This window comes from Clupea harengus, chromosome 1, assembly GCF_900700415.2.
Source record: "Clupea harengus chromosome 1, Ch_v2.0.2, whole genome shotgun sequence".
Lineage (NCBI taxonomy): Eukaryota > Metazoa > Chordata > Actinopteri > Clupeiformes > Clupeidae > Clupea > Clupea harengus.
In genome coordinates, this window is record NC_045152.1 from 6,161,281 (window position 1) to 6,187,895 (window position 26,615).

Below are 26,615 nucleotides of genomic sequence, written 5' to 3' on the forward strand. Positions count from 1 at the left end.
AAAGATTACCACAGGAGCTATTTAGTGGTTTTGTTTTAATGGGACTGGGCTATGGGTACTTGTGGAATTATGGGCTTTGTGGGGGGGGGGGGTCAGCGCTCAAGGGCACAACTCTCGGTCCCATACATTCTCATGTTGTCGCCTACGTTTGCTTACATCTCAAAGGGCACGATCTTTGTTCTCTCATTCACTATGTAAATAAACAATCAAGTACCATATCAGGGATTCTATAAACAGACACATTAAAGATTTTTTTTTTTTTTTTTTAAAGAATGTGAATGTTTAATCTTATTTGTGGCAGTCCTCACTGGTAGGGTGACATGGATTAGCTTTAGGGGTTAACCCTGAGAGTCATGTGTCTGTCCTATTGAAGCTGGTGTGTAAATGGATGGGGTTGTTTGCTTGCTACTTTTAGGAGACCACTAACTGGCTTTACAAGTGGAGCATAACCACTACTTCACTCTACTCTTGTAACCTTTCACTCCATCATTTGTAGTTTTAGGTACTGGCAGGAAAAACATGAGCAGAACAATCATTTTGATACATTTTTTAATTGCAGAAGACAAGAATGGATTGTTTGTTGATGGTTTTGAGTCTTCCTCAGCAATCTAGCCCCTTTGTTCCTCAACATCCATGGCTGAAGCGCCCTTTAGGAAGGCACCTAACCCCCAACTCCTCCCCGGGCACCGCAGCTAGGGCTGCCCACTGCTCCATGTGTGTGTGTGTGGTCATTGTTTACTGCTCTTAGTGTCTGTGTGTGTGTGTGTGTGCGCGTGTGAGTGTGTGTTCAATGCTTACAGATGGGTTAAATGCAGACGTCAAATTCCTGTGTGTGTGTAACATACTTGGTTAATAAATTATACTAATTATAATTATAATGCGTATTCATAGATTTGCAATAATACAGCCTTAGATCTAGAGTCAGACAACTGCCCACAAGTCTTAAATCACATTTTTAATGCCACGCTTTGATTAATGTGAAGTTGATCACTCGCTCTGTTTGCCAACTCTGCAAACAAAACAAACAATCCTGCCCCACCGAGCCATTTTAGGTCAATATTGTATCACTATAATTCTGGCATAAAGCTTTGGCATAGCCTGTGCAAACCAACGCACGCTCAGAGCTTACTGTGAGAATGTCCTTCCGTTCAGAACACAAGCCACCCCACACCCCCAGCCCCCATCACCACCCTCACACACTCACACACACACACTTCCCTTTATCCTTCAATGTTATGGTGCCAGGCTGCTGTCTTTTCTGTTTCACTGCACTTGCCCACTCCCATCCCCCCACCCCCACCCCCACCCCCACCCCACCGTGGGCAACATTAGCCAATTAAAAAATCTGAAGTGATGTGGAGACTCATGTGAGCTGGTTCCCATACTAGCAGTGCTGATGCCAGGCCATAAACTGAAGTGGTCCTCATTAGCCATATGAGCTCAGTACGGTGGGGATTACTGTCACCGGCCCTTTGCATGGGCCAGAGAGATGGAAGGAGGCCACAGGTCTGGAGGGTTCGAGGGCCACTTAGTAAGCTGGTAGGGATGGGATGAGGGTGGAGCTGGTGGGAGTGGTGGTGGTGGTGCTGGTGGTGGTGGTGGTGGTGGTGGACCTCATCCATATCGGAGCTGCTAATTGCTCCTGTCAAATCTTCGGTGGCTTATGAGGGCAAAGCGCAGCCCAAATGCCTATAAAAAGGCCAATTTTCCTGAGTTTGAATGTTGGAAAGCAATGAAAGGAAAGTGAGGGATTAATCTAGTGAGTGCGATGCTGGCAGAAGTGGATGGTTGCCAAGCTGTCTGAAGACTGGAGGCCCCACTGAAGTCAGGTTTTCTTGAGGAGGGAAAAGAGGAACCCATTTATGGGAGAAAATATGAGAGTGCTGACCTTCATGCAGTCATTATTACAACACTGTTATGGCTGGTCCAAATCCTTGACCATGCACACTGTTTGTATTGAAACATGTTTTCGTTTATTGTAACTGCACTGCTTTAATGGGTGCACTGACTTCTTCTGAAAATGAAAGGAGCCTCTCAGTGAATGATGGGCACACACGGAACATACTGTGGGGGGCAGACGGACGAGACTACACCCTCTAAAATGGTAAATAAACAAATGAATGCTTTCAATTTCCTGAGTGCTGTGGTCCCCTGAAACAGCTCTAAGAGTAGCCGAGTGGGGATTTGAAAAGGGGCTCAGTCAATTTCCCTCAAATTCGGCAATAATTTCTCCCCGGGGCCACAAAAGGAAGCCAGGCTGTTTGGGCTGATTTCATCCCACTCTCGAACATTTTACTAAGCGTAATCGACGGTAAGATGACCCAAGGACTTTTTCAAAATACCCTGTTCGTCTCCCCATCACAACTACACACCAAACATCAGAACAGAAGAGAGAAAGAATCATTCACCGAAAGAATTCAAAACAAATGGCAAAAGAGCTAAGAATTTAAAGAATTTAACTTTTGTTTGACAATTAACCTTGCCTCTGAGTGGTAGCGAACGGTCACAGTTTGTATATATACATTTTACCATTTTAGTACAATACAATAGACAATAGACACATTTAAAAAATATTAAGTGATTAGTTTTGCATGGATAACAGACACAAACAAAATCAAGCCACCTTTTGAGTCCTGTGGCTGTCCTCTCCTCCTCTGGGTTCCTGTGGAGCGTGGTCAAATTAATGATGACAGATTGGGGATTACCTGTGAGCTGAGGGTGCTCTCTGACAGCTGTGAACGAAGCCTAGGTATGCTCTCCACGCTTCAACTGGCTTCATCTGCCTTTCATCCTGGCCTCTTTCTCCCACCCCTGAAGTGGGCAATTAAACGGGAGAGCTGTGCAGGTTAAGTCAGGCTCGCTCGCTCGGACAATAGGCGACCTTTGACCCTCTCTCCCCTCACCTGCCTGTGGGATGCAGATAAGAGGCTCTCGTCCAGACCGAGGTATGCACCCTTCGGGAGCTCAAACAGTCATTTGGCCAAATAATCTGCTTTTTAAGAGTGGCCAAGAGCGAGCCGACAGGCAAAGAGACCGGGAGAGGAAAGGGAAACAAACCGACTGGAAAACAGTCTGACACCACGGGCGGAAGACTCCGTTTATGTGGTCTCTGTTGCATTCACATCTGCTCACTTGTTGGTGGTGTATCTTTCTGTTCAACTTAGCCAGGTTGTGGCCAATAGCATGCTCACCTTCCTGTTTCCCCCTGCCATTCTCATGCATTATTCATTCAGAGCTGCATTCTGGCAGGGACCTGGAGATTAATATTTGTAGTCAGCACTGATGCTGCTCAACTGACCACAGAAGCGAGAGAAATCTGATCAAAGGCTGGAGGGTTGATACAAAAAAAAGGGAAGAAGGCGCTGCGTCTGCCTCAGCCCTGCAAAAAAGCAATAGATTTATTTTTCTCTTTTTATATTCCCTAGATCCAATTACATTATTGCACCCACTGCACAGAATGTCATACATTATAAATGTGTTGATTCTATCCTAAGGTCCAAACAGCATGTTTGAAATGTCAATGAAGATATTTGTGTGTTTGCCTGTGTGGGTATGTGTCTATGTATCTCACTTCGGCACTAGGCGCCCTGGCTTTGCTGTCTTTCAGCGCGGCCTGAACTGTGCATTACTTAAGATATCCTGTGCCCGGTAGCAGCCCTCCGGCTTCCTCGACAAAAAATCCCATCATCCCCAGCAACCTACCTGAGCAAACACTCCGCTAAGTCGGCTAATTATCCTACCTGTCTTCTGCGATTCATAGACACGGCCAACCATGACCATGCAGGTGGTTTTAGAGAACCGCCAGTTGACAAGAGGGGGTTAGGATTATCCCCGGCATAAATTCTCCCAGGTGATTATCAGTCAGAAGGCCAAGACCACCTTTAAGGCACAAACTGCAATAACCATTTATGGCCGCCTCACCACAGAGGACTACTTTCACACAGCAGTTGACAATGGAACACATCTGGGCCTATTCTGGCTTGGAGCAGGCAATCAGTAAAGGCCTAAAAACACGAAAAATGACAGTATAATTTCTAAACTGGAAGTGTCATGACTCTGTGGTTAAACAGGTCTCTTCTTTTTTGTACCAAACTTATAGCAAGGTAATTGTGCTTCTGTTTTTAACACATAAGTGTGCATTTTGTCATGATTTGACAAGTGTCACGTGCCATTACAACGCCCAGATATGTGAGGGAAATTAGCAAAATCATAACTGAATTTTCCTCATTGCATTAGACTATGCTGAAGTGAGGTCGTCGACATGGAATGGTTTGACAACCACTCAAGACAATAGTGTATTGGTACTCAGAACACCCGCAAGCTATTTTGTGTACCGTTGAAAGAAATGCTAAATATAGATAACCTGGGAATACGCCTCGACACAATGTTGCACAACGGTTAACCTTTCAGATGTTTCTGTGAAACAAGATATAGATGTCCGCTATTTAACCCGTGGATGATGACGGCTACACTGTGAATGGACAGAAGGCCGACATCAACCGCACCTCCCAGGATAGTCATTGGCCAAAGTTTTAAATAATCGTGTCAATGTTGTAGAGAACAATTGACACGTCTATCAACTTTCCTTGACTACATTAAGCTGCAGTGCCCCGAAGCCTCTCTTCGTTTCATGTTGTCCCTAGAGGTAGGCCTGGATAATTTTTAATGAAATTCCGAAATGTCTGACACTTAAACTGCTTTAACTTTTCTTGCAAAGTTTAAACATTCTCACGTGTCTGTAGCACCAACTGTATTTGTACGGAATTGTTGCCCCTCGACACCACGGTGCAAAGACTAAGATGGTCATATAGCCTTACCTGTTTTTGAGTCAGATGGTCATCAGCTGTTGAATAGCTTTTCTTAAACATTGTATTTGAATGGTTAAACATTTCAAACTCAAACTCATCACTAAATAGGTTAGTTACAGGCTACTGTGCTGTAAAAGCACTAGCGATACCATACTTAATCCAACCAGGGGTGTTACGGGTTCGTGTTGTTTTAGCCCGCGCACCCCCCTGCTGTAACTCCGTGCCCCCCCAGGAAGGCGCGCCTCACTCTGGGAACCACTGGTCTAAACTGACACGTTTCTGTTGCTAGGTGCTAAAGAAATATTAAGACTTAAAGATGTGTATTGTATGTTTGCGTGTCTGCTGTTTTACTGCACTTTACCTGGAACACACTAGATACTAGTATGTCCTGAAATAATCTTATTGCAAAGCTCCTGACTGCCACCTACTGGGATCGCAAACATTCTGCAGTGTCTGAGGTTACTATTTTGATGCCCTTGGCGATCCTCATCTACATTAGATGAACACAAACCCCCTCGTCAAAGCTCCGACATCAGAGTGATTTGTTACTTTGACAATTTAACCGTGTGCCACGAACAAATTCAAAAGAGCTGATAATGGCACTCTGCACCTACAGGATCACATGCAAAATCTCTCCACTGGGCCTGGAGTAATTTATGCAAAAGCATTACTGAACTTACTGAACCAAAAACAAAGGCACAGCATTCTAGCATCCTTCCTTTCCACACCCTCGACTCCATATTTTCAGGGACAGAGGGAGAGAGAGAGAGAGAGAGACCAGGAGCAGTAGGGTATTCCACTCTCACTGGGTCCACTGCACAGATTCAGACAGGTTGATGGATGAGCTGCCCGGCTAGGCTTGAGTGTGGAGCATAGCTTGAGAGTGGGGGCGAGGGGGTGTGGAGGGCAAGCCGAGGTGTGTCCTTCAAGCTTCACGGTGGAGAGAGGTGGCGTGTGCAACGCCAGGACACTTGAATGGTGTGTTAAAGCACTTTATGTTGATGTTCATGCTTTTTGATTTTGCCACATCACACATTTGCTTGCATCAATACATGGTCCCAGAAATGCAATTTATTATGATACAAAAATAATATGATGGTTCATGGTACAACCACTTCTAATAGGTCAATGACAAAGCTCATAGATTTAATGAATTCATGAATGAATTGTAAAATAACACAATTGTATGTTGGTTATAGTCTAGTATAACCTGGCTGATAAACTCTCATGTTGCAGCATTGTGGCAAAAGCAGTTTAGAATGTGTTTTGTCATACTGCCCCAAGGGAAATATTGTTCCTTAAATCTACTATGCTTTGTAGGCCTGCTGTTACTATGGCAGAGTATGGGTGAATGGCTCCAGCATTCCCACAATAGAATGTGCAAAATGTTTCAGACCAGATTTTTTTTTCTTTTGTTAAGATGTTTGCTTTGGCCATGTAAAGGGGATCAGCGGAAAGTAGGGGAGGCAATTGTGTGTCCAGCCAAAGTGACACCAACTCACACAGTTTAATTAAATAGTATGTCATGTCAGCAGGAATGCAATCTGCATCTTATATCTGGCCACCACACACTGTGACACATTCTACAGACTTTCACTTGTTAATTTCTGTACGGAAACAAGTCCTGAAATTACATTCTGTTTAAATTGATTCACATCTGAGAGACATCCAATTGTCATCCAGTGCCAAATGATACTGTTTTTCTTTGTATTTATACCTCGGTACCCACACACAAATACAAAGAGTCAACAATTATATTTCTGTTGTCTGAAGTAACTTCCATCAATACATTGCATTTAACTTTGCACACACCTTTATGTACACACATTTAGAATACATTTATTAAGGTTAAAGCAGTACGGCTCAACTTTTATTTGTCAACTAAAACATTTTCCACTAAAATATTTTTCAATTGAATCGCCGTGTGTCTGTTTAATTGTGTTCCACCATTAACTGTCTAGATGTGCAAATTGTTCGGTGTAGCATTGCTACTTAGGTTAGATACGGTAAATAGTTTTGCCTCTAGAGGTCAGTCTGTAGACCTAGGTAGTAGTGTAGTCCAACTAAAGACATTGGATCACTTCTGAAAAGTGGATGTCCGGCACGCAAGTTTAGGATTTGTCTCATCAATGAGAGAGTTATGGCGTACTGCGATTCTATCGTTGACAAATAATCTAAAGTAGCCTACTAGAGATCAAACATTCAATCGTAGAGGCAGGTAAGTGTTTTCGGACAACGAACTAGAAGACGTGGGTTACCTAGAAAACGTAGCGGTTACACATTCGACAGTTTCCTCAGCTAACCGATTGTTGTTAAGTTTCTCAAGTAGCCTACAACTCGGATAAAACTAAAGGGTGCCTTTTGCTGCCCGAAGGTTCTATAAGACGGTTGTTTTCATGGTCTTTCAAAGTTACTGTTTTGCACAAAAAGTCGACGATATGTAGCCCATGAAAAGAAGCGGATTTGATAATAAGTATAGGCTACCCCTTGAGCTTGTTTGCTTAGGGGCAGCATTATTGATCAGTAGGCTATGTGACTGATTGTGACCTGTATAGTTGAAAAATCACAATAGTCGTTCTTAGCCTAACGGTTTTGTTATGGCTAAATGTTTGATATGGTGTTTGCTCGGCGTTTGGCATAGATAGTTGCGCTAATAAGATTGTATGCTTCTTGTTGAAATACCGTCAGTGTTTTGTTATTGGCCGACGAACCGGAACATTTTAATTCTTAAACACTTTTCATACATGTATTTTCCCCATACAGACTTGGATCCATCACCACTGGGATTGAACTTTTCCGCGTGAATCTCGACACATTGAAACGTTGTGCCTTCTCTTGAGTTCTGTGAGGGCTTTGGCGTTAGGCGGACGTCATGCTTGTGAAAGAGTATCGCATATGCATGCCTCTGACGGTGGAAGAGGTAAGATCCCAGGCAACGTCCACGCACTTCCTTCCTCCCCGAACATTGTAGACAACCACGGGAAAAGGGCCTTGGAACAGCCGACATAGCCTACGCATGTATTATTGGAAGATAAAATTGTCCCTGAAGTGCTGTGTGTACAGATATTTTGAAGCAAGTTTGCAGTCTTATCAATGACATGGCATTTCACAGACTTGATCAATTATCAATGTTTCACTGGAAATGAACATGTAGCCTATACATGTTCTATACATATTCATGTGTGGTGTTTTTTTTTACCTATAGTACAGGATAGGGCAGTTGTACACAATTAGCAAACACAGCCACCAGGAGAGTGACACAGAGGAGGGGATTGAAGTTCTCAGGAATGAACCACATTATGACCCAGCGCATGGGCAGGGTCAGCTCACAGAGAAGAGAGTTCACCTGTCCAGGTGAGTTATTTTCAGTGCTGCACATATGACAGGTGTCTGTCTCTGGTAATCATATGGTAGGTGTGCATGGCACTGTCTCCAGTAACAGAGGGTGTGTACAGTGGCTTTTAACTACAATTTGTGTAATGCCAGACTGCAAGAATCTTAACTGACAGTCCTTTATTACCAAATGTCTGTCAATATAGCTATTGTCCATTTTAAGGTTGAGATTTGCAGAGCTACACTAATTTGTGTAGGTGAGAGATGTGTTCAGTTGACACATAATTTAGTTTCACCAAATGTCTCTTCATGTTTTACCATGGGATTGTGGTCTGCGAGCTGGAAGTCCTGACAGAATCCACATGAGGCTAAAACCATTTCCTTCAGCTATTGGAGTAATTAGGCTTCTCTCTTGGATTATAACAATCGGTGCTTGACAAGTACAGCCGAGACTGCCATTATCTTTGAAATAAGTGACGGTGCAGTAATTGGTTTCGTTTTCATTAGAGTGAAAATCATTGGATTCTGTCCAGCCATCAAGGCCTTAAGTTAACAGATGTCAACAGTTATGTCACTTTTTATGGCCCTAACTCTGTAAACATTTGTGTGAAAGACCCTTCACTCTGAACACATAACTGTCTTCGAAATGTTTTCTTTTTTTTTTTTAAAGGAGCTGCTTCAGTTGCCAAGCAACCCTCCTAACCATTTTGTTTTAGTTATGGTCATGGGCTATTAAAACATTCAAACCAAAGCTCAGAGCACTCTATTTTTAACCTTTATTTCCACGAATACGCACTCTTTAATGAAATACATTGTTAATAGCCAGTTCTTTTTAACTGCCTTGCTGTCACATAGGGTGAGTGAGGAGCAGTGATAAAGTTGTTTCTTGCTTGTGCTGGAAAGTTTTGCAATCACTACTTTAATACGAGTTGATTTGTTCACTTGGTGAATGTTGCCTGCTATTTTTTCAATTCTCGATTTATGGTCAAATGATTTAAACCATTGTCTGTTCATCGTGTGTGAGGACCAGAGAGTCTCTTTCATTCTTTCTCTCGCTCTCGCTCTCTCTCTCCGCTGTCCCCCCTCCCCCCACATACATACATTCCGTTCCTGTCTTCCTCCTGCATTCTCTTTGTCTCTCTCTCTCTCTCTCTCTGTCTCCCCCTCTCTCTGTCCCCTTTAATCCAGCTTATGCTGACACTTTTGTTTGCAGTCAATATTTCATTTAGTTGCATCATTTTTTCCTGAGAATGTGTATGATCTTAAAGCAGGAAATTTGTTACGGCAGGGAAATAACAGCGGACAGATGTGGTAGAAATTTGGGTCTTGTCGAACATGCTGGCACTGTCTGTGATCCGGCACTAATTGATGACGCATCGCCTCGTCTCCTCGGAGAGATTGGGTGTGCTGTTAATTGGAAGAACAGCAGATCGATCACTGGCACCATCTCTATCTATAGGGGCTCGTCAAGGGAAACTGGCATGTGTTGTTGGCAATGCCGCTGTTATCTTCCACTAAAGTGGTGCTAATGGCTGGAGAAGGAGTTGGGTGTACCTCTGGGAGTATAATTGGGTTTCCTACATGTCATGGAGAAGACATTTTTTCTCCCAGACACCTAACATCTAGTCCCATGAAGCTACAATAGGATTATGGATCACAGTGAATGTAATACATCAGATTGTGTGCTGTTATGCTGGAGTGAATACTTCTCCCTTCTGTCCTGTATTCCCTGTTTCTTCTTACCCTTTGATTAGCACTCATTATGTATGCCTTAGTACACTGCACTCCAGAATACTCCATTTTGATTGGTTGATTGAGGGTTCAAAGGTCAATTACTTCTTGACAACTGACTGCTGAACTGATTAATTGACCTCTGCCATAAGCAACCAGTGTTTCTTACATTGTTAGCAGTGCAGTTGTAATTGAGAGTGTAAGGCAAAATTCACTCCAATACGATCCAAGAAATGGATATTCGCTGTGTTTGGCTAGTGGGTCAGTTGTGTCACCACAGCATCTCAACTTGGACTGTTTGTGTTCACAGCAACCCCAGAACCTGGTCACAGTTCACCTAATTGTCGCATCCTCCATTAGTATCTGGTCGATTGTTTCAGCCTTCCCCCCATTGTCACAGAGCGAACCTCAAGGGGTTTGGGATTTCCAAGTTTGTGCAAATATGTGTGAATGTAACATATTCATATTTGTTTTTAAATTGATCCTTTTGATGTGGGAAGCGGTCTGACCATGGTTTCATTGCGATCTGAAGTACCTCCCATAGCTGTATAATTTGATTAGTACATTGTTACCATTGTTATTCTCTTCTCTCTTCTCTCTTCTCTCTTTTCTCTTCTCTCTTCTCTTCTCTTCTCTCTTCTCTCTCGTCTTTTCTCAATCGTCTCTTCTCTCTCGTCTCTTCTCTGTCTTGCTTCTCCTATTCTTTCTGCTGCTGCTTCTCCTGTCTGAGTGTGGGGATCCTCTCTTCCCCATCTCAGGTTATGCATTCAGGTTTATTTGGTAATTTAAGTGGATTTGGTGTAATTGGCATCCAACCTGTCTAGTCATTTGCTGATATTTCCAGTTGTACTTATTCATTTGGGTTTTACATTACATTCAGTTTGACTGATACTTGTAACATACCGTTTATTGTATTAATAAACAGTTTATTCATTTATAATTCATGTACCTCCTTGTGTGCCACGCCCTTACATTAATTGAGATCTAACTATTGGCGTATATACTGTTTGGTAATATTGTAGATCATTTAATAATTTAATGGAGTCAGATTAATAGTGTTTGCTGCAATATTTATCACTCTAATGCTTTCTACTGTCCCATTAGGTTCAGAGACATACAAACCTTCCAGCCTGTTTTTTTTTGTCATTGGTAACATTTTGGCTGCCCTTACAAGAGCATAGAACCTAGTCAGCTAATGGTTGTTTCCAGCTCAAAACCTTTTACACGATATATTGGGCTGGTACGTAGCTGTGTAATACATCACAGAATGGGCGAGACAAAATAAACCTTGACAGGGTTATTAGAATCCCAACACAAAATGGAGAGGTCTGGCACTGGTTTCTGATTGACTTTGGAGAGGTTTATTTAGTTACGCCTCACGTGTACCATAGCTGTGTGTCTCTCCCCCCCCACACACACACACACCTTTTTCTTTCTCTCTCTCTCTCTCTCTCTCTCTCTCTGTGCCTCCCTCGATTTGTAATGGTATGTACTGTATGGTATCCCCTGAGCCAGAAATACTCTGAGATGTAAGCTCATTCACATCACACACCAGCCAGTGGTGTCTTATACCATGTCAATTTATACTTCTGCTGCTGCTGCTGCTTCTGCTGGTTGCTACTGTTATTTCTATCTCAATCATGGTGTGTGATGACATTTTGCAGCAAGCTTCCAAGCTGGGCCCGCACCTTCGTCCCACGTATTTTTTACATCACGGAAAAAGCCTGGAATTATTATCCCTACACTATAACGGGTAAGCCTATCAGCTCTCTCCGTGGGTAAGCCAATCAGCTCTCTCTCCGTGGGAGCCACAGGCCTGGCCTTTTTACAAGCTCAACACCATGACATTTCTGCCACTTCCACAGCACGGTGTGCAATTCTGCATTTTGTGGGGTGCATTATATTTTAGGATTTTTACATGGGGTGGGATTTATTATCCAGTTCATTATGTGGAATGATTGATACTAAAAGTAATTGAATAGTGTAATGACATTTATAATGAAAATGAGAAGGACTGACGGCACGCTGTAAATGTGGTCACATGTTAGAGAGGACAGGGCCAGCAATAGCAGGGCCATGTGCTCAGTTACCTGGAACCGTGTGAGCTTATGACATGTCTGGCTCCAGTTGTGTGGTTGTAAATTGCTTTGGATGAAGGTTTATAGAATGCCAAATGCTGATGCGACGTACTCTTATTTATTTATTTATTTTTTCCCCCTCATGAACCCCGACCAATTTTCTCCATGATGTTGGATGACCTGATCCAGAATACACGGTAAGTCCGGGTTGAGTTTGAGCAGTAGGCTGTCGTCCTGTTTTCCCATATAGAGAGGATTTGTCATTCGATACGATCCATACCACGTGCTAAATGTTTCCGCTCATGCCAAGCCAAACCACACGTCCTCCCGGTAGGTTGTGCCGGTGGCTAAGTGGCAGCCAAAAATGTTTAGCGTGATCGCGAAGCGGCCCCATAAATCTGCTGGTGGGTGTCACGGAGATCTTATAAATGTTTATGCAGTCCATGAAGTGCCGTGTCATGACAAGCAATTACAGTTCACCCCCATCACCAGCTGTGAGTGGTAATAACATTACATAGGGGATCTGCCGAGAAAGGGTGACCCATTACTATGAAAGCATTTAGCCAAATGGGACTGACTGTGTGTGTGTGTGTGTGTGTGTGTGTGTGTGTGTGTGTGTGTGTGTGTGTGTGTGTGTGTGTGTGTGTGTGTGTGTGTGTGTGTGTGTGTGTGTGTGTGTGTGTGTGTGTGTGTGTGTGTGTGTGTGTGTGTGTGTGTGTGAGAGAGAGAGAGTGTGCGCCAATGCATTCTGTGTGAAAGAGAAAGGATTGAAGTAGGGTATGCTGGAGGAGGCTTGTGTATTACAACATTTTATTAGCCAACCAAAGTGACTTTGGAGAATTCCACAGCTCTACATAGGAATCTGAGACAAATAAACAAACAAAATGTCAGGGTTGCTGGAAACCTGTAGTAAAACATTGTTGAATATCTTGAGTAACTAGAATTTGACAGCTGTCTAGGGACCTGTTTTGTGCCACAGTTCCGATATAGTCACCATTTTAGGTATAGCAAGACGTGTGTATTTTGTACTTAAGCTGTGGGTGTAAATGAGTTCATATGTTTGTTTCCCATTCTGATGGGAAGCATAATGTAGTGCTGATTTACTGTGAATGTCCTTGATGTCTCATGAATATGGCTAATCTCAACATACTTACTGACAAGGAAATAGCTGTAGAGGCTAAACACAAGATATCTTTTCTGTTTTCCGAGTCCTTTCAGTGAATAACTCCGATAAACACCTGGGTCTTGCATTGATCTGGTCCTCATCTGGCACAGATGAAGTGTTGCTTTCCAGCAATGTTGACATGATATTACTAGTTTAGATATCTGAAGCGTTGTAGACTAGAGTTTGTGAAGAGCCATGGGATCTGTGCTAAACCAGGACTAGATCAGCACCAGAGGGCCGCTGGTGTCTGGAGAGAAGCTAATTAACTGCTGTCTCTGTTTTTGATCTCCAGTGTTCCTTCTTGCCAAAGTTCTCAATCCATATCGAGACGAAATATGAAAACAACTGTGGAACCAGCGACAATGTAAGTAGAACGGTTTGGAGTTCTTGTTTTTAAAGTGAGATAACCCCGAAGCCGGGGCCAGATAGGAGGATTCTCATTGGGACTCATTTGAATGGATCTGCGGAAGCATCAGTGTTTATCCGGAATGCTAGCGGTGCCGCTGTAGTCACACCTGGCCCATGAATATTTATGTCCGATTCCGTCTTCTGATCTTAAGAAAATACAGAGCCCCTCAGATGAGGCATGAATTTATCACTGCAGCACCGAGGCCTCGGATATCTCACATATTATGCCAACACTTTCATCCTCTTCCCCGCCTAGATTTTTGGCCTGGAAAAAGACAGCTGTGCCATAGAGGTGGATGCCTTGGACATAGCCTACGATGCCTTCCCCGAGAGGCACTACAACCTCTCAGAGGTATCGCTACTGAAAAAGGAAAAAAATCTGTGTTTTGTTTTTTCCCCCACCACACACACCCCTCACTCCCAACATGCATCATCAAAAATGTGGATATTCTGGATCTGGATATTCACCAGTCAGAAGGGAGCTCCAGCGCTTTTAATTAGCGTCAAAACAGTCCAACATGTGTTGCTTTTTCTCCCTGGGTAAGGTGACTTAGCTGGGACTTAGCTTAGTTTTTCTCCCTACCTTCCTCTCTTTCGGGTCCCCGCTGAGACTGGGAAGGTAAGCGTGGTGGTGTGGTTGCAAGATGGCCGTAAATCTCTGGAGTGGATCAGCCTGCGCTTGTCTCGCATGATGTGTTCAGGTGTCTGCAGAGGATTTGAAGCTCTCGAGCTGTAAGGGAAAAGTGTGGGAAGAATTACAATCGACGTACTCGAGGACACGAACATGTAACAGACTCAGACATATGTGAATGGTGATCATCTGTGTCACAGTATCAAACTAGAATGGTAATCCAGGAGTTAGAAACTAGCATTGAGAGATAATCTCCATACACGGTGCTTCACCCACATTAGCATGTTGTGACTAGCAGCAATGTTGCCTTGTTTTACTATCGTCCCTACTCTAATGAAATATTCAGTGTGGTTTATGTATTTAACAGTCTTTGAGGACGGTAGTGATTTTGATGAGATGCCTCTGCCCTGCGAGCAGCTCTTCAGTCCCAATGATTCATAAGCTCTGCTCTCTTCTTCTTCCTCTTCCTCTCTCATCTAAGGACTTGAGGTGCTTCGCTTCGATGAAGACTGGCAGAGGGCCACTCCAGGAAGACTGGAGAGGGACCTGCTCCCCCGTCATGTGCTCCTATAAGCTGGTGCGAGTCCAGTTCGAGGTGTGGGGCCTGCAAACCCGGGTAGAACAGTTCATCCATAAGGTTTGTTCACTTACACCTAGGCACATGTTATGTATATTTTCTATGGTGTACTGGGAGTGTGTGTGTGTGTGTGTATATAGTACATATAATACATATAGTTGATGCTTTTATCTGAAACATTTTGCCATAGAGATTGCAGTAGGAAAGTGGGCTAGATGTATAATTTGTTAAGTCACTAGTGATTGAGCCGTTGATGCGTGTCTGTGCCAGAATGTCTACCAGTTGAGCTGCAGGTTGAGTTACAGCTCCATACTACTTTGAATCTTGAGACCCATGAGAATGATTCTATCCCCTCTCACACAGCATGCCCGTCTTGAATAGAATCCATGACCTTTCCTAGCACCATGCTACTAGTTGGATCAGGAGTACACTACGGCTACTGCTAGCCTCCAGTCTTGACCCAAATAACATCCTGTGGATGCCCAACCCCCCCCCCCCCCCCTCACACACACACACACCCCCCCACACACACACACCCCCTGTAGGACTATGGAGGGAAAAAAGCCCTCGAGTGCAACACTGAGACACTCATTTTTAAATCGCTCTGCGTATTGCACCAGTGATATGAAAGCATGGCAGGTTTCCACTATATTCCCTCGTAAGCGGCACATTGGTAGGGTCGTAAAAAGCACGCCTCTTAATCTCCCCGCACTCCAGGGCTCTGTTCGGCTGTTAAACATCTCCCGGGAGCCGGCTGGCTTTCGTGCCTCCACTTGCCGGATGGCATTGCTTATTTATGACTGTGTTTGTGCATTTGTGTGAGTTGCTGTTTTTGTTTGTCTGTGGCTGTATTTGTGTGTGTGTGTGTGTGTGTGTGTGTGTGTGTGTGTGTGTGTGTGTGTGTGTGTGTGTGTGTGTGTGTGTGTGTGTGTGTGTGTGTGTGTGTGTGTGTGTGTGTGTGTGTGTGTGTGTGTGTGTGCATGCATATGCGTGTGTGTGTGTGTGTATTAGGCACATCTGTTTATATATGTTTGTGTATTACGCTTCCTCATTGTTTTCTTGTGTCTGTGGCAGTGTCTGGGTGTGTTTTTCTGGATGTGTAGACATGGTTGTGTTATGTGTTGGTGTGTCACCACGTCATGCCTCTCCTACTGTTTACTGCGGGTCTCTAGGAGGTGTTCTGGCCTTAACACATCCTGTTGACTGCAGGTCTGTAGGAGGTGTTCTGGCCTTAACACATCCTGACAGGGACCTCGATGATTGATGGGCTCGGATCTCATTTAGAACACCCAATTTGACTCCCTCCTCAGTCTGTGATGAGTAGGGTCCCAATAACACCTTACAGACAGAACTCTTGTTTTTTTTTCTTGGTTTTTTTCATACAGGGCTTGTCTGTGTGTCTGTGTCTGTGTCTGTGTCTGTGTGTGTGTGTGTGTGTGTGTGTGTGTGTGTGTGTGTGTGTGTGTGTGTGTGTGTGTGCACGAGCCCAGACCCAGATTCACCCCTCACCTCTGCCTTCATGTCTGGCTGCTTTTGATCTCCTCTCTAAAGTCTGCCCATTTCAATAGAGGCATAATAGCCTGTGCTCTCTTACTTGTGTCCTTTTGTGCTCACTAGTTTTGTGAATAGAAAAAATGATTTTAACTCAAGGTCATCATTCCTCTCTCACTATCTCACTCACACACTCTCTCTCCCACTCTCTCTCTCTCTCTCTCTCTCCCACTCTCTCACTCTCTCTCCCACTCTCTCACTCTCTCTCCCACTCTCTCTCTCTCTCTCTCTCTCTCTTTCTCTCTCTCTCACTCTCTCTTTCTCTCTCTCCCACTCTCTCGCTCTCTCTCTCTCTCCCACTCTCTCTCCCACTCTCTCACTCCCACTCTCTCTCCCTCCCGCTGTCTCTCTTTTTCTCTCAGGTAATTAGGGACGTGTTGTTGGTTGGACACCGGCAGGCGTTTGCCTGGGTGGATGAGTGGTACTGTAAGTAACCCCTTTCTGAATGACTAACACCTCTGAATATCTCATCACAGCTTTTATGGTCCCTGAAAACCACACAGGTGTGCTGCCGTATGAAACAATCATGACGGTAGATGAGCTGTTTTTCAAATCTTCCTGCACAGTTGCCACAATTACATTCATAGCTAAAACAGTATGCATTATGATTATAATAATGCAGCAGCAGAATAAAGATGATTTGGTCCCCCGTTCATCAAAACGAAAGGAAGCGGCAAAGTGGCCCCCTGTATCAAATTAGAATTTTTAATGCGTTCGCTGTTTTTAGAATGCAGTAAATTGCAGTTTCTGGACATACACTCTTCCTTTGGAGTAAATTTTAAATGTTGGTATGAATGTTGAAACTACTGTTTCTAGACTACACTACATGTTCGCTATGAGGAATGGTGTGTGTGATATAATAGATTGTTACTCGGTTATAAAAATTCGGAACCCTCTTAAATATGCAATTCTGCCATTATCATGAGAAAACAACAGCAAGATGGCTGTATAATAGTGCATGCTGATATCAAAATGCTATCGGGGTGGAGAGGTCTTTTAATATGGTGAACAAAAACAGTGAACCGATTTTATTCTTGTATAGATGTTTAATTACATGCCATTACCAACACATGTATTATGCTGGCATACTGTGCTTGTCTTCCTGGGGGACTTTTGCTAAAAGGCATTTCACAGTTTTACATGTTTGTGGTCTCACCTCAGTGAAAGGCAAATTCAATTCTTGGGGAATTAATTAATACTCCCATACTTTTTATGATAATAAACCTGGAGGTGTTGATTTGCAGCATTTGGTGAGACCATGTTTGCAGTGTTGGCTTGTGGTAGAGAGGGACTTTGTAAGGCAAGGCTATTTAAAGGCAAGTGCTACTCCAAAAAAAGAACAAGGAGAAGTGAGCCTTTTTTTGACATTAGTGTGTTTTGACGTTAGTCATGTCATGTCATGGTTCGCTCTGAAACCAGAAAGTCTCCATATCTTACTGTCTAAATGAAACCCTGTTAACATGGGGTAGGAGGGCTCCTTCCATTTTTCCTTATGCAGTGTATTGCTTAGAGTAAAAAGCTTGAGTTGTCTCACACTGAGTTGTCTCGCATTGAGTTGTCTCGCACGGAGTTGTCTCGCACTGAGTTGTCTCTGTCGGCGGGGAAAACGTATTTCCTAAAGAATCCGTGTTGAAACCGGAAGTCGTCACTTTACTCCGTTTGATTAGGACCTTTACTTTTTAGTTGAGAAGTTGTGTTGATCGCCTGACATTCAAACGATCGGTTTTCTTTAAATTATTATTATTTTTGTGAAGTTATACGGCTTATGTGAATAAAGCTATCTAAACGTCTTTTTATATGTCTACATTGACTCGGTTAGTTGTTCATGTGGTACACGAATGTTGCAGAGTATTGTAGGTCTTAACTGAAGCTTTCCATTATTGTTAGGTTGCTGCTAACGCTTAGACCAACAATCCATTGGAACACATAGTAGCTAGCTAGCCTCGCTGCTAATAAGTATAACGTTAGCATGCTGATATAAATTGACCCATGCTGCTAACGCTTAGACCAACAATCCATTGGAACACACAGTAGCTAGCTAGCCTCGCTGCTAATAAGTATAACGTTAGCATGCTGATATGAATTGACCCATTATAGTCAGGTGGCTTAATGCTCAATTGACTTGTTAATCGAACTTTTACAAAGTCATACAACTAAACACACAAGTGACTTGTTAACCGAACTTTTACGAAGCTATATGACCAAACACAAAGCTAGCACTGTTAATTCCGTTATAGCTTGCTAGGTCAATTAGCTCGCCTAAGATACTATAATTTAAGCTAACCAATTACCTCATTTCCCCCAAAACCCATCGATTGTGTGTGTTTGTGATGTGTAACATATATCCTTTATCAGTCATTCAAGTTATTTACGTTTATTTACCGCTAGCGATTACACCACACAAGTGTAATTCAATTGCTAGCTAGCTATCTAGGTAAATTAGCTTGCGTAAGATACTGTAATTTTTAGCTTACCTATTACCTAATTATCACACAAAAAACATCGATTACGTGTGTTTGTGATGTGTAACATATATCCTTAATCAGTCATTCAAGTTATTAACGTTTATTTACCGCTAGCGATTACAAGTGTAATTCAATCGCTATTAATGTTAACGTGACACAACATTAAAAGTCAGGCATCGACATGGTTCCTAAAGAATAAATCAAAGGTCCTTGTCCATTTCTGTTCAGGACGTGACAAGTTTTATCCGACCGGAGTAAAGTGACGATATCCGGTTTCAACACGGATTCTTTAGGAAATACGTTTTCCCCGCCGACAGTCTTGCACTGAGTTGTTTCTCATTGAGTTGGCTCTCAATGAGTTGTCTCACAAGTAGGGTTGACGTTCCCAGTGTTGGGGACCTTCACATTGCTGTACAGCGGCAGAAGTCTTTTCTTATTACCTCTGCGCTGTCAACTATAACGTTTATTTTATTAAAAATTGTCCTTTAGAAGGGTTGGTGATGTTTACAGCAACAGAAAACAAAAACAGCACTTGTTTTATTCTGCCACTACGCGAGAGGGGATAAGAAAGGAATTATGAGTAAGGCTGTTTTCTTCCTGACTGGGATGGTGGATTTTGAGGGTCCCTCTCTAATATCCTCTCATGACGGGCGGCTCAGAGCAACAGGGGGACTGACAGTGCACCTTCATCCCGCGCCTGCCTGCCGGCCTCATCATCATCATCATCATCATCATGGCTTTATGTTTTCATGTGTGGGGATAAGACAGTGAGTGTTAAAGAGCCTCTGTGATTCACAGAGTCTCCTGCTGCTTGGCCCATCCTCTGACTGTGACAGCACTGTCTGGGCTTGAGTCAAACAGGGTGATTCAAAGGGTTTTCAAGCCTCACAGTCTCACACACACACACTCTCACACACACTCTCACACACACACACACACACACACACACTCTCACACACACACACACACACACACACACACACTCTTACACACACACACACACTCTTACACACTCTTACACACACACACACACACACACACACACACACACACACACACACACACACACACACACACACACACACACACATCCAGTGCCAAAGCTGGTGAGTCATTGAATTGAATTGCAGTGTAGTTGAAGTGTAGCATAACATTACCGGTTGATTAGTAAGTTCTCTCTAAAATATGTTTGTGCCGACATAGGTGTTTTTTTTCTTCCCAATGAAACTTCGGTGAACCCTCTTTGTTGTGGGAATGTGTTTCACTTCAGTCCGTTTCATTGTGTTTTCCGACTCGGCTTTCTGTGAGTCAGCTGAATGAGCTGGCAATGGTGGGCTTGTCGTGTGGGGAAAGAGTGGTTAGCTCCTGTTGTTTTTGTTGAGTGATCGCTCCCTCTCCCCAGAAACCAAGACTGCTGATCTCTGTGATTAGTGTTTCTTCACTGAATCCTTTGTTATTTATCCTTTGTTGTTTATGTAATACTTTTAGTATGGTAGGTAAACTCTTGTGTTATGTGCAGTGCAGTGAATGAATGCTCTTAATCACCGCCTTGGAATTGGGCCGTAGTAGATGTCGTTGTAGCAGATGTAGATTTATTTTCAGTGAAAGCTAGTTGACAATTGAGTTGCAACATGAGATTAGAGACTGGATTAGAGAATTTGGTAGAATCTAATGAGCACGGCAAACTTGAAGAACGGACCGGAAGACGTAATCGGGATTTCTGGAGTTTATTTCAGCGTGGAGACACACTCTAAGCGTGTTGTTCAGAGAATAGCCGTATCCAGAGTCAGATGATACAAAATGATGTAAGCACTTAGTTCATGTCTCGTAGAACAGGAACACAGCAACATTTGGTGCCATCATATTCAATAATTCTGGCCCTACATCTATTTTGTTCATTCATTAGCTTGTCTAACTACACACTCACTGTAGTAGCCTCGATCAGCCTAACTACACACTCACTATTGTAGCCTATATCAGTCTAACTACACACTCACTATTGTAGCCTCTATCAGTCTAACTACACACTCACTGTAGTAGCCTCTATCAGTTGGCAGCTCTTCCATCAACCCTTACTTATTTATTGATTGATTTATTGTTATAGTTACCATTCAAAGTTTTCAGAGCACTGATATAGAACGGTGATTAAATGTTTTCACCGAATCTACTTCATATGTGTCCTATCAGGCAAAAGTATTTTGTCATACCATAACTATCCTATAATTTTGGCCCTATATTTACTGTTAGGCAAAAACTGGACTGTGATCCTGGATGGGTCTTAAATTCACTGCAAAATCTAAATTTGATATATAAATACATAGATATGGCACTGTATAATTGTTTGCACATTTCTTTCACATTTTAGATTGTAGGAAGTGATACATATTTCCCCCACACGTATGTAAGGAGAGAGGGAAGTGTTGATGCTATAATCATGCCACATTATGGAAGATCCAGATGTTTGACTTTTATTCTCACTTTAGACAGCTGATTTCTGATTACTAACATTCTGTTTCCAATTATATTGCTGAGCCTAGACAATCAATGGAAAACATAATGGCGAGGTGACTTGAAGTGATCGTTAGAGGATGTACCATTAGTAGTGGTCATAGGTAAACAGACTGGAAAAGCTAGCTGTGGCTTATGTCTGTAGATGTTTGGGTCCTAACCGAACTTTGGGTCCTAACCTTGACCTTGAATCTTGGTTCATGCTCCCTCTCCATTGCTTACTAACAGGTCGCTTGGCCCTCTCCGCCACGGGGCCTCTCTGACGTTCCTCTGGCACTCCTGCTGGGGTATCCCTGCTGAGCGACACATGCAGTGACCTCCTGCTTTCCTCACAGTGCACCTCCGTTTGTTATTTTTCCATCAGCCGACACACAGCGCACAACACAATGGCCCCATTCCTGGCCGATCACAGTCATGATTGGCTAAGAGGATTCTATAATTAACACACCTTCCTATTGACGTTCCACTTCACAAGGGCCTGTCTGTGACTAGCCGCGCTTAGCTCCTTCTCATTCTGCATGAACCAAAATAGTCATTCTCCTTCAGAAGTGATTATTCCTGTATTGGTGTAGAGCTCTTTGGCATGGAATTGGGGACCTTGATATTACATCTCTGTTGTCCACTCGCTAATGCCATAGCATGTATCGTTGAAGTGTGTGAATAGCCTTTGGCCATACTATGCTGTTGGCCAGCTGCCTTTTCATCGCCATTCTGTCTGTATGGCCTTACTGTTTCACTTGTAACTGGATAACAATAGGAAGATGCAGTGAAACTGACAAGAAGTAGATGTGAAATATGCGGATTTATATCTGTGTGGTGCGTTTATGCTGGTTAGTTGATTAAACAAAGTACTGACTGTTTCTACAATTTCTGCAGTTCAATGATTGTAGAAACATTTTATCGAGGAAAACAGACACAGGTGTATCTCTGTAGGGATCCTATCCATGTAGTCAGACACTAAGAATTACATTATGAGCCTGTCAGTGGCGGTTTACGCCATGGGATTACATTGTATAGTCGTTTAGCGGTTGCCGGTTATAGTGTGCTAACTCAATACTGGACCGATTTTATTGGCTAATTGTCCTTAGTAAAAGTTTGGACCCAAAAAGATCTAAAAATAAGGCCCAGGTTGAAAAATCCTGGGATATCCTTTTAAAACTGAACATTTAAAACCAACAAATCTTTTGAAAACCCTAACTGTAGGTAACCCTTTCAACTAATGAAACAGCCTTTTCCCTTCTCGTGCCATTTCGTCGTGTGAACGCGAGCTAGCCTGAGATGAACCTGCCGACCCGGCTTAAGGGGTTTGTCTTGAGGGGTTGACAAGCCCTTGTGCGAGTAGTGCATAGTCTCCTTTTCCCTCCAGCTCTCAAAAGCTCTTCAGCAGTGCGAGGACTCTGTGATTATCCCGCGTCCCATTGACATCGATCATCCCTGGCGCGACAGCATGGCAGAACTCTCCAACTCCGCAGCCCTTTCATGTGTGGCTCCGGGAAGGGGCTGGGCGAGGAGCTCGAGGAAGCGAGGGTCTCCCGCTGTCGGCCCGCGTAGAGTGAGAGTGAGTGTCCGGAGCTGTGTGATTACACGCTGGCATCTGGACTCTGACGGAAGAAGGTGATGGGTGTGTGGAGGGACTGATGGAGTGGAGAGAGTGTGTGTGTGAGGCCTGGAACAGAAGAGGGTGAGCAGCCCTGTAATCAGTGCAGGGGGAAGATAAGACTGAGTCTGATAAAAAGAGGGTGTGTGTGTGTGTGTGTGTGTGTGTGTGTGTGTGTGGGAGGGGGGGTTGAAAGGTGTGTGTGAGTATTTCTGTGTGGGGGTGTGACACACACACGTGCCTTTGCAGAGCATACAGTGGCCAGTGCACCTCTGACGTTTGAGTGGGTAGGGGAGTGAGGAAGGTAATGCATGCCTTTCTGTGTGTGTGTGTGTGTGTGTGTGTGTGTGTGTGTGTGTGTGTGTGTGGCGGAATGTGTGCTTGGAGGGGGACGAGGAGGTCGGCGAACATGAGCCATGGGAAAGTTGTGCTTGTTTTCGGCTTGTCAACAGATATTTATGAGGGTAAGGCGATGCGACTGCTTGGCCTGGAGAAGCCCTCCAACCCCTACCCTCCCCTCCACCTCTCCCACCCCCCCTCCCCTCTCCTCCCACCCTCCTCTCCCCTCCTCTCCTCTCTCTTCTCCTCCCTTCCTCTCCTCTCCTCCCTTCCTCTCCCCTCCTCAACACCCTCCCTGGCAGAGGTCTGCTGCTGGCTGGCTGGCTGGCTGGTTGGTGTGGAGATGTAGGTCAGGGCGCCTTAGACTGGCTCCGGGGCCACGGGCAGGGGAATGGCTCTGACCTCATAAATGGTAACTCTGTGTGGCAGACCGCCCCCGTCCCTTGGTTTTGCTTCTCCGCTCCTTCCTTAACCTCCCAACTACTTCTTCTTCTTCTTCTTCTTCTTCTTCTTCTTCTTCTCTTTCTTCTTCTTCTTCTTCTTCTTCTTGTAAGCACTAGCAGGACGGTAGGTTCCTCTCCTGGATGGCACACATACAGATTCACACTCTGACAGTCCTAGGCACGCACACACACACACACACACAGTCCGATCAAAGTGTCTGAGAATATTCTGTTTGTGTGTGTGAAAGAGAGAAAAATACGAGACGTTTCACTTGCCATTCTAATGTGAGGCACTGAGTAGAGTCCCGTTCTGTCTTATTCACATACGAACACACACACACACACACACACACACACACACACACACAGGTAACAGGTGGATTGGGCTTACTGTCATACAGAAAAGCTTAAGCTGATTTATTTTCCAGAGAGGTTCATTATAACATATTCTGTGCAGAAGGTTACCAAATGGATGTGGCGCAGGCATCTTTTTTTGGAATTGGAATTGGAATTTTAATTGTAGTAATTAAACAGCGATATTTCTTGAAAAAATGAATGATCATTGCCATTTGCAGTGCCATACCTAAGATGAGGCAGGACACAGAGAGAGAGAGAGAGAGAGAGAGAGAGAGAGAGAGAGAGAGAGAGAGAGAGAGAGAGAGAGAGAGAGAGAGAGAGAGAGAGAGAGAGAGAGAGAGAGAGAGAGAGAGAGAGAGAGAGAGAGAGAGAGAGAGAGAGAGAGAGAGAGAGAGAGAGAGAGAGAGAGAGAGAGAGAGAGAGAAAATGAGAATGCAGTGGTTACAGGGCTTGTCATTGTTGGCGTCTGGTGTTAGCTAGATAGCCAATTCACTAAGACTATGAAGACTTGAAGACTATGGATTTAAGAAGCTTTAAAAAAAGAAATAAAAATAAAAGGATGAAGGCGCAGGAGAGGCTAGAGGAGCTGGAGGAAGAATTATCTCCTGCTGCTGACCATGTGGGCAAGAGCAAGGTAAAAGGGAATGAGATGATGAGAACCGTTTAAACTCAACTTTAATATCTCCCAATTTAAAAATCGATTTCCAGACAGCACTTTTTATAGGCCTATCTAAACCTCAGTTTACTAAACAACGGCTGACTTGCTGTTTTAAACAGTATGTTGTTCAAATGAAATGTCATTTCTAACTATGAAAACCGCAGTGTGGTAGCCTGTAATGGATGGAGTAATGTTCATGTGAATCAGTCAGACAGATGACGGGCCCTGCATGCCATGGGCTGCCTTTGCACACTGTATCTGTCGCAAAACTCTGTGAAAATGGTACATTTAGCTGCAGGAATTTGAAAAAGTGGGTGGGGGTGGGTGTTGCCCTGGGACGCTCCTACAGGTTTGGGCTATGACCCAATTGTTTTCAACTCGTCCTACGGTCAAGATATTAGGAGATAACAGATGGGTGTCAAAGTGATTTTACAAAGCTACGGCTGAACAGAATGTGTCATAGCCACATTACCAACTCCAACGTGCAATCATTTCTACTACTCCAATGCCATGTTGTCCATTATCCCAAATATCACTGGCTGGTGTTCAGTGTAGTTTTATTTACTTAAGGTCGTCACATAATAGTCCTGGACTCTGCTTCTAGGAATCAGTACTACCTCAGTGTAATTGTGGCAACTAATTGTCAAATGTTTCTTTTTATACAAGTTTAATTAATGAAGAGCATTGTGTAATCTGCTTGTGTCCTGTGTTGCAGCCATGAAGCTAGAAGACGTGCGGATGTTTGAGGATGAAATGCATGTGGCCACCAACCAGAAGATCGGATGTAGAGAGACGTAATCACTCAGCTGAATGTAAGCATCTGCACCTTAATCTGAACCTCTTAATCATCATTATTATTATTATTATTATTATTGTTGTTGTTATGTTTATTATTACTACCATTACTGGTTTCTCAAGGGCTTAGGCTGAATTTCTAAGTCGGTGCAGGTAATAATAGTTGTGTTGATCCCTATCCCTGTGTGTGTGTGTGTGTGTGCGTGCGTGCGTGCGTGCGTGTGTGTGTGTGTGTGTGTGCCTGTCATTGAACTAACAGTGCCATCCAGTGGATAGAGCTAAGAGCTAAACTCACACTCGTTCTCCTTCACACTCTGCAGGCTTTCACTTGAGCTCAGTAAAAGCCCACTTTTGGTAAAAAAAAGCCCATAGGATGCACTTTGCTGTTGTTAGCGAGACAGATCTGATCCACTGATGCCGCTGCAATCCCTGTGAATGGGGCTGCTCTCCTCCTTCCTGATCCTCCCACATCTCCATAGCATCCAGACAGCCACATGGCATGACATGAGCAATTTCTGTTGAAAATCACCACGGTAACCCCCCCCCCACCCACCCACCCCCACCCCACCCTGTGTTGTGTCTTTTGTGTCTGCAGTCCACCAACTGGTTTATTTGAGGAAAATCGGAGCCGCAGACCTCTCACGGCGCTGATGTCCGGCTCACTTACGGCCTGAGCTCTCCCCTGGACATTCCTGCTCAAACTGGTGGGGGTGGGGGGGGGGCAGGTAGAGCGAGGGGCGCTGGATTGCACCCCACCCCATATCAACCCACCCGCCCATCCATCCATCCATCCTCCATCATCATACTCCTGCTGCCTACAGTACATTCCTCCAGATCAAAGAGCCCTCCCATACAGAACCAGACTTTTGACTCACCCTTCTGTTTTTTTCTCTGTTCTATCTGCTAGATTGTATAAATAAATGAGCAAAAAACTAATCAATTTGCTGTTTTATTATGTAACATTTCTCTTTTTGTTGGCTTTATGCATTGCCTCTTTGTGTGTGTGTGTGTGTGTGTGTGTGTGTGTGTGTGTGTGTTTTGTGTGTGTCAGTGTTTTGCGTGTTTGATGTGCCAGAGAAGGGATGATAAGCATGGCGTTCAACGTACCTCCAGAGTGCCAATGTGTGTCCTCTTCTGTATTTTATGATGTCCTTGAGCAGTGAGGTGCCTG

General features: G+C 43.9%; 1 protein-coding gene across 3 annotated transcripts; it reads left to right on the plus strand.

Annotated features, from left to right (window-relative positions):
- The first annotated feature begins 4,556 nt into the window (after window positions 1-4,556).
- Window positions 4,557-26,380, plus strand: LOC105899914 (cytoplasmic phosphatidylinositol transfer protein 1-like). Of its 3 annotated transcripts, none has more exons than XM_031565735.2 (11): window positions 4,557-4,645; window positions 7,572-7,728; window positions 8,014-8,162; window positions 11,537-11,625; window positions 12,140-12,147; window positions 13,408-13,479; window positions 13,780-13,875; window positions 14,636-14,791; window positions 16,645-16,708; window positions 25,365-25,461; window positions 26,040-26,380. In XM_031565735.2, exons 2-10 carry the CDS (start codon window positions 7,681-7,683, stop codon window positions 25,445-25,447), a joined length of 765 nt encoding a protein of 254 aa, XP_031421595.1. In that variant the 5' UTR covers window positions 4,557-4,645; window positions 7,572-7,680; the 3' UTR covers window positions 25,448-25,461; window positions 26,040-26,380. The 3 variants fall into 3 exon arrangements, with proteins under 3 accessions (XP_031421595.1, XP_031421601.1, XP_031421590.1); XM_031565730.2 differs by lacking the exon at window positions 4,557-4,645 and adding an exon at window positions 6,828-7,026; XM_031565741.2 differs by lacking the exons at window positions 4,557-4,645; window positions 16,645-16,708; window positions 26,040-26,380 and adding an exon at window positions 6,826-7,026.
- The last annotated feature ends 235 nt before the right edge of the window (window positions 26,381-26,615 follow it).

What these genes read in the sequence shown, in the direction of transcription:
- LOC105899914 (XM_031565735.2), top strand. Translation starts at nt 7,681, where the DNA reads ATGCTTGTGAAAGAGTATCGCATATGCATGCCTCTGACGGTGGAAGAG. An exon ending in GGCACTACAACCTCTCAGAG is followed by an intron (nt 13,876 to 14,635) that starts GTATCGCTACTG and finishes CTCTCATCTAAG; the next exon opens with GACTTGAGGTGCTTCGCTTC. An exon ending in TAGAACAGTTCATCCATAAG is followed by an intron (nt 14,792 to 16,644) that starts GTTTGTTCACTT and finishes TTTTTCTCTCAG; the next exon opens with GTAATTAGGGACGTGTTGTT.